General features: G+C 53.9%; 1 protein-coding gene across 1 annotated transcript; it reads right to left on the reverse strand.

Annotated features, from left to right (window-relative positions):
* Window positions 1-1,418: 1,418 nt before the first annotated feature.
* LOC119317187 lies at window positions 1,419-2,420 on the reverse strand. Its single transcript, XM_037591608.1, has one exon. The coding sequence runs from the start codon at window positions 2,282-2,284 to the stop codon at window positions 1,745-1,747; it is 540 nt and encodes a 179-aa protein (XP_037447505.1). The 5' UTR covers window positions 2,285-2,420; the 3' UTR covers window positions 1,419-1,744.
* Between the last annotated feature and the right edge of the window lie 5,624 nt (window positions 2,421-8,044).

Here is an 8,044-nt window from a genome sequence, read left to right on the forward strand (position 1 = left end):
TTGCTCCTTTTCAATCCACGTCATTTGTAGCCGACCATCAACTGATTCATATTAGTGGGCGCTGGATGCAAAGGTGGCAGCCAACCCACTGTACACAATGACGTGTAGACATATGTTTTTACACGTACATATATAGCACTAAGCTAGCTAGTAGTTTTTCTTTGAAAAAGAACAAAAGATGGCTAGTAGTTTTTTTCTCAAAAAAAAAGGTTGATTAGGAATTCTAAATTGGTAGAAATGAACTTCCCCTATTGAACCAGTAATAGATCTTTTAAAACATATATAATAGACATTTTTGAAATACCCCATATAAATAAAAGTATTTTTTAGAAATGATTAACATGCAGGGTAATAGCATATTTGGAATCTAAACATTTTTCTAAGCGTTTTCCATTTATAACATGTTAAGTTTTATGTTAATATTTAAAAGATATGAATATTTTAAAAAGTACTTGAATCTGCAAAACAAAAGTTAGAGTAGCTGGACCGTATTACAACACTATGCAGCCCTTGAGCAAGATAGTTCTATCTTACGCCAACAGGAATTCAGGGAGTGATAAAAGGCAATAAAAGAGATAAGTGGGATTCAAACTTGGGTGTCCCAAGTAGAAGAGCATGGCACCAACCAATCGAGCTATTGTAGACTTGTGATACAACATGGCAGTACTTTGTTTGAACTAAACACGATGGGCAACGACGTAAGGGAAAAACGAATCGTTTTTTCCACTTACGGGTGGCATTGGTGGGTAATTTTCGCTAACTTCAAGGGTAATTTGAATGACGTATGACCAGAAGCAATATCTGCTTTATTATTATTAGGGAAAGATATGCAAAGGAGTCAGGGCATAACGTGGAACAAACTTATATATATATTTTTTAGGGTGGAACATAATTACACGGGCACATTACATCGTGCGACAGAAATAACCGCCACGAGGAGATGATGGAAGGTAGAAGAAGGCACGGGAGCTGTTTGATTAATCCTATAGCTGAAAAACTTGACTTGACCTTAGGACTGTTACTTTAGTTTTTGGTTTGGCAGTTTTGTACGTGGCCCCGACAGATATACACGGTCCACTGGTGAGTGAATTGGGAACGACAATCCATCCATTGTACTGTTGTAGTACAGGGCAATAACGTACACGTTCAGTAAGCCGGCCAGAAATTTCGCTGATACGAGAGCATCATTGGCGTGACTTTTTGGCCAGCGTATTTCTTGCTGATAGTGTAACAACCGCCAGTTGTTTTGTCCAATCAGTTGGCGCAACGTAGCTTTTGGCATATTCGCTGTGCGGTTGGTGAAATTTGGCAATCACCGATGATGGCCGTGCTGATGCGCAGATAAGGACAAAACTCTCCAAGGAAAAGTCGCCCACTGATCATCCCCTCGACAAATCATTTTTCTGCAGTAAGCACAATTAGCAGTAGGAGTAGCTGCTCTATCCCTTGCGTGGTGCTACACAAAAAAATTGCGCAGGATCAGAAAACGTTCCGCGTTCTCTCCGGAAAACACTGCACAGCAGGAACGAACAATCGAAGAACAATGATCACTCCTCAGCATCCACTCCTCTCTCTACCCCGGAGGCCAAAGCTCTGTCAAAATAACCACAACTTCTACGAGCTACTCCCTCCATTCTAAAATAGATGGCCCAACTTGTGGGAGTAGCAGCTAGCTTTATCCGATTCGATCTGTCAAAAGAAAACAGCTAGTAGTGGCGGGCGACGACGCCGGCCCGAGAGCGCGTCAGGCCTGGAACCCCGTCTTCTTCCAGACCGCGTCCCGGACCTTGAGCATCCTGCCGACCCCCATCCCATCGTTCACCGACAGCGATGCGGCACGGCGCCGCGACGCCAGCTCGTGCGGCGGCACCACCGGGGCGCCCTCGACGTCCTCGTCGTCCGCGTCGTCCAGCTCCCAGTCCCCGGCCTGGTGCCCCTGGTACTCGCCCCCAAGGATCTTGGACCAGTCCGGTATGGCCACGGGCAGCGACCCGTGCGCGGCGCCGCCCCCGCCGGCCCTGTCCACCGGCTTCGTCTTCCTCCCGGGACGGGCAACCGGGACTGCACGGACCCGGGGTAGCTCGGCACCCGACCTTGCCGGTTGTTCGGCCTCCTCTCCCGGGTTGAACGACCCCCAGACGTCTGACTCGTCGAACTCGTCGGCCGTGACGGGGCCGCCTGCCGTGGCCGGGTACCCCATGAGGCCGCGCGTCGACGCCGGCGCGAAGTGGTGGTACGCGCGCTCCGTCGCCACCGACCGCGTGCTCCTCGCCATTGCGGCCATGCCTGCTCGCCGTGCAAACGTGCAGCGCGAATGGAGCGGTGAGGGGAAACGTGAAGCAGATCGCGCAAGGAGGCGAGGAAGTTGAAGACCTGCGGAACCGCGGCGGGTAGAAGGTAGGAAGGAAGGCGTGCGCTGGTGGTTGCGCTGGGATTTATATGAGCTGGAAGGACGAGAGCAGAAAGCGGGGCAAGTGGATAAGGCCGTTTTATGGAATGACCGTTTCATCCTTGACGTTTTGGATTGCTACGTGGATGATATCTACGCCGTGCCACTGCCAGCTGGGTCCCAAGCCTCTTCGCGGTGTCAAACCGCCACGTACGTAGGTGTTTTGTGTGGTTAACAGGATTTCGGGTGGTGCTGGCGCGTTGCTATTGGCAGCTGCTAACGTAGTGGGCCTAGTGATTTTTCTTTCTGGATAAGAAACGCAGCAATTCAGTCCTACACGATCAGAAAGTCTTATCCGTGCCGCGCCCGGAAACTAATTATAGAAGAGTTTCTTGGCAATTTGTTCTCTGATCTGGCTCTCAGGGAGCGATTAATAGCAAGTGTTTGTTCCATCTCCATATGGAAGTTGGCCTAGTCACACATGTTGGATTATCTCATCCTGGTTGACATCTTTACATAAGCATACGTGTTAGTAACATCCGCTTTGGCAGCGATATCCGTAGAATTGCTTTTGGCTGGCGCGTGATGCACATAGACGTACATGTGTCTAGATCACACGACGAACGTCGAGGATTGCACACCAGCTTTTCTCGGCGACAAATTTAAGGCTCGTTAGTAATGAATGTCGGCCATAATTGATGCTCCAGGCAGGCCATGCATGGGTCCCAAACCCCACGGATTAGAGCGTCAATCGATGCCGCGCACGCACTTACGTGCCGGATCGTTATCTGTTGGCAACTTTGGCCTTGCCCTGCCTGCCTGCCTGCCTGCATGCATGCGTGCTTGATGATCGACTAGAGCGGATGCATGCGACGAGAGCCGTAGACCCAGTCGCCACGCGGGTATGGGCGTACGTGTCGCCTCGGGAGTGGGCCGGGCCCGCTCGGCCACATGGGCGGCCCCTCGTGTACGCTTCGTAGGGTGCACGAGAATTAACACGGGCAGTGCAACACCTAAAAAAAACACGGGCAGTGCCGTATGCCCTGCGTGCGCTTGGACTTTGGAGCCATGCGCGCGGCGCTGCCATGCTTTTACCGAAGGGACGTAGAGGGCACCGAGGGCCTCTCATTTGTGGAGTGTTGAATATGATACCGGTGTTTCAAGTTTCAACGGTTAAGGGCATCTCCAGCTGCGTCCCCAACAGGCCCCCTCAGGCCACTTTTTCGACGCTGGTGTCGAAAAAACGGTTCAGTCGCGCCCTCAGGACGCCGAAAATCGCCGGTTCAAACCTTTTTTCCGCCCGACGGTCACAGGCCGAATCCGGCGCGCTGGGGAGTCGTTGGGGGCTCCGGCGCTAGGGAAAAGCACGCCTGGCCCACACCGACAAGGAAAAAGTCAAGGTTTTCTTCCCCCGACTCGTGTCGCACCCCCTGCGCCCTTGGCCACCATTAGCTATATCCCGGCGACGGCCGCCGCCCTACTCCGCTAGATAGCCATTCCCCGCCGGAAAATAGCAGTGCTTCGCCGCGGCAGCTGGGCGTTTCCGGCCGCCGTTTCCGGCCGCGGAGGTGCGGTTTAACGGCGGGTACACGCCCACCGAGCGCAAGGTGTTCGGCGTTTTGCCTGTCTCGGCGATGAACTCGGATGAGGAGGAAGAGCTCGCCGCGCTGCTGGAGGAGGAAGCCGCGGCCGACGTCCAGGAAGAAGAGCATCTGATGGTGCTCGCCGCCCTCGCCCAGCTGCTGGCGAGCAATGAAAAGCCGCGGCGAGGTGGCTCGGCGCCGGGGCGGGTGAAAGCAAAGAACCGGCATCGTCTGCAAGGCTACTGCATGCTCTACTCCGACTACTTCGCTGATGCTCCACTTCATGGCGAGAGAACATTTCGGTGCCGTTATCGGATGAGCCGAAAGCTCTTTCTCAGGATTGTGAATTCCATCCGGGAGTTCGACAACTACTTCAAGTGCAAGATGGATTGCACTGGCGCTCTTGGATTCACCTCCATCCAGAAGTGCACGACAGCGATGAGGATGCTTGCATATGGAGCTCCCAGTGATTCACTCGACGACTATGGGCGCATGGCCGAGTCCACCAGCATAGAGTGTTTCTATAAGTTCTGTCGGGCAGTGGTGGCAGTGTTTGGGCCACAATACTTGAGAACACCCAATGTGGAAGACACCGCTCGGATCCTAGCCCAGAATGCAGCAAGAGGATTTCCTGGGATACTTGGAAGCATCGACTGCATGCATTGGAAATGGAAGAACTGCCCATTTGGTTGACAGGGGATGTACAAAGGCGCCAAAGGCGGTTGCAGTGTGGTGCTTGAGGTGGTAGCCACACAGGACCTCTGGATTTGGCACTCCTTCTTTGGTATGCCAGGAACTCACAATGACATCAACGTGCTACAGTGCTCTCCTGTTTTGCCAAGCTCGTTGAGGGCCATTCTCCTCCGATGAACTTCGAGATCAATGGGCATCAATACAACAAGGGGTACTATCTAGCTGACGGCATCTATCTGAGATGGTCGACATTTGTGAAGACGATCTCAAACCCTGTGGCAGGAGGCAAGAACGCCTGGTTTGCGAAGCTTCAGGAGGCTTGCAGGAAGGATGTCGAGCGGGCATTTGGTGTGCTCCAATCTCGATTCGCTGTTGTTCGGTACCCCGCTCAGACCTGGTCGAAAGATCAAATGTGGGAGATCATGACTTGCTGTGTCATCTTGCACAACATGATCATCGAGAGCGAGCAAGAAGACCCAGTGTTTGACACTGAACCATACTACAGGCAGGGTCCTCTAGCCGAAGTTGATCACCAGCTACCGGCAACTTGGACTGCCTATCTCAGTATGCGTCAGGAGATCCGAAACCCACAGGTGCATCATCAACTACAGAAAGATCCGATTGAACACCTATGGAGGCTCAAGGGGGACGCCGCGTGATGAAATACGAGTTTTTATTTGTTGAACTATATAATTTGTATTGAACTATTTGTTGTTGTAGTATTTTGTTGAAGTATTTGATTTTTCTGTGATGAAATATGTGATAAGAAATAATTGTGTTGATAATTGGACGCCGAGACACGGCGAAACCACGCCAAATATGGGCCTATTCTCGCTCATTTGGGCCGTTTATTCGCCGAAATTGAGCTGCAAAATGGGTCAATTTCGGCGCCTGAGGGCGAACTGGGGGCGACGACTGGACGCAAAACCACCCAGCACCGAGTGTATCGCTGGCTCGTCCCCAAAAGACGATTTTTATGCGTTCTGGGGGACCAACGACTGAAGAAGCCCTAAGTGGCTGGCATTGGCGGGTCGACAGGCATGCCAGTGCCAGGCTAGAGACGAGAGCTACGCGCTGGTCCATGTACTCGAGGTTGCGATGTTGTCATCGGGCAAGAAGGGTTGCTCGAAGACTCCATGTAATCTTCGTCCGGACCGCACGTGCACGTCGGCACACGGTGTATGACGTGAAAGCTGCTCCATCAGGTTGCTGCTTTATCCATCCATCCGCTGCGCCGAAAAGCAAGCGTTAGTAAAAAAAAGGACGAGAAGAAGATGAAGGGCGTGGTTATCTATTTTACACGTCTCACATTTGGCCATCTGGGTTACTAGGTGTATAAGAGCAACTTTAATGGGACGATCTATTTCGTTCGCCCGCATCTTTTTGGATCGGCGTGGATAAAAATTGGCGGTCCAGCGCGCCGACCCAAACTCAAATCGTGTCCGTCTAGAGTCCGCGCAGACCCATTTTCAGCCCAAAATTGCGTCTGGATTGCGTCGGCGTGGACGCGAAACGGACATGCCGCGCGTCTCCTCGCCGTCCGCCGCGTCCTCATCTGGCAGCCATCCAACCGCCACGGTCAACATAATTTATGACGACCGCCCACCTTGGGCCCACGCGTCAGCGACAACGGTCGTTCTTTTTTAAGCCGGGCGTGTGGAGGGACCATCCTCATCCACTACCACTCGCCCCCCGTCCTCATCTGACCACCCCTGCCCCCACGTCGGCGACAACCCTAGCCACCGCCAGTATGGGTTTCTTCTCCGGCATCGGCAGCAGCCGCAAGGGCAAAGCCCCCGCCCGTCATTCCCCCTCCCTCCCCTCCCTCCCCGCGCCGGCGCGCGCTCCCCGGCAGAGGCAGCGCATCAACGTGCCGTTGCACCAGGCCGAGTTGCACTGGCACCACCGCGTGCCTCTGCCGTACCCGGACGTAACGCTGTCACATGACTGACATTTGGATCCGGAGAGGATCTCAATGCCGGCGGCGCCGCGGACGGCGAGGGCCCATGCGGAGGAGGTGCGGCGCCGGCGGGCGTTGCTGACGTCGGAGCAGTGCGCCGACCCGCACTTCGCCGTCGACTCGCCCAACCGGGCTCGATGGTTCGCCTTCGAGCATGAGGAGGCAAGGCAACGCGGCGTCCGCAGCGTCGACCACAGCTTGCTGCCGCCCGCGCTCGTCGTCCGCGACGAGGACCAGGAGGGCGAGGCCGCCTACCAGGCGGCCATTAAGGAGAGCGAGGAGGAGGAGCGGTGGAGGGAGGCGGACGAGACGGCTTTCGAGGCTGCCATGGCGGAGGCCATGACCCTCTCCGTGGCGGGCGACTACGTCATGCCGCCGGTGGCCCCGCCGTCCCCGCCCAAAGCCGAGCCGGAGGAGCCGGCCTACCATGAGCGCTACTCCTGGACCGGAGTAGTGCGCGAGTGGGTCACCGCTCCGCTGATCTGGCTCGGGGCGACGAAGAAGCAGGAGGCGGCCTACCTCGACCATTGGCGCCGCGTTCGGCTGGCCGAGGAGCGCCGGGAGGGCGAGCGTTTGCAGATGCTCGAGCGCGAGGCCGACGAGGAGGCGCGCCAGGCCCAGGCAGCGGCGGCAAAGCCCGACATCGGCACCGTCTGGAACACGGCGTTCCCCTGGGCCGGCCCTGCGCCGACGTTGATCGACCTCACCGGACCCGACGCAGACGCCGCCGCCGCCTAGTACGCCTAGGGCAGCGCGTCGTCTAGTTTTTGGTGTTTTTATTAATGTAATATGGACTTTTGCCGGCCTTCGTGGCCGGCTTTTATGTTTAATTAAATGCATATGTTTATTTTCAAACTGCTCGCAATACTTTTTTTAGCACGTCGACGAAATGGGTCGGGTCAGCGTTGAGCGCTCGCGCTAACCCAAACACAGCGACGGGCGTTTGTGTCCGCCGGGCCGACCCAAACGGACAAAAAACGGACAAAAGCGTCATCCATTTGGGTCAGCCCATTGGAGTTGCTCTAACATGCTAACGTGTAATATTACCTCCGTCCCAAAAAATTGTGGAAAACTTCTATTTTATTCATCTTTATTATGGCGGTACAAAGAAGACCGGACATAATAAAAATTACGTACATCCATATTAAAAAAATCTAAAACAAGTAATTCAAGACGAAGGAAATATTTGTTTTTTTTAAACTGAAACACCTAGCATTCCATTAATCACGTCGGACCGACCAAGTTGGCGGTCACTGCAACAGTTACAAAGTTTGGAAGGCTACCCAGCCATACATGTTGGTCACCATACGCACCACTCTTACCCAAGACCGCTAGCTCATGAGCTGGAACGTTACAAGTGCGGTTACAGAAAACTACACTCTAGTCAACGAACTGATGCGAAGCATTCTAAGGTCATCC

Source organism: Triticum dicoccoides, chromosome 6A, assembly GCF_002162155.2.
Source record: "Triticum dicoccoides isolate Atlit2015 ecotype Zavitan chromosome 6A, WEW_v2.0, whole genome shotgun sequence".
Classification (NCBI taxonomy): domain Eukaryota; kingdom Viridiplantae; phylum Streptophyta; class Magnoliopsida; order Poales; family Poaceae; genus Triticum; species Triticum dicoccoides.

Excerpts from the sequence above, each read along its gene's own strand:
- LOC119317187 (XM_037591608.1), bottom strand. The coding sequence starts at position 2,284 with ATGGCCGCAATGGCGAGGAGCACGCGGTCGGTGGCGACGGAGCGCGCG.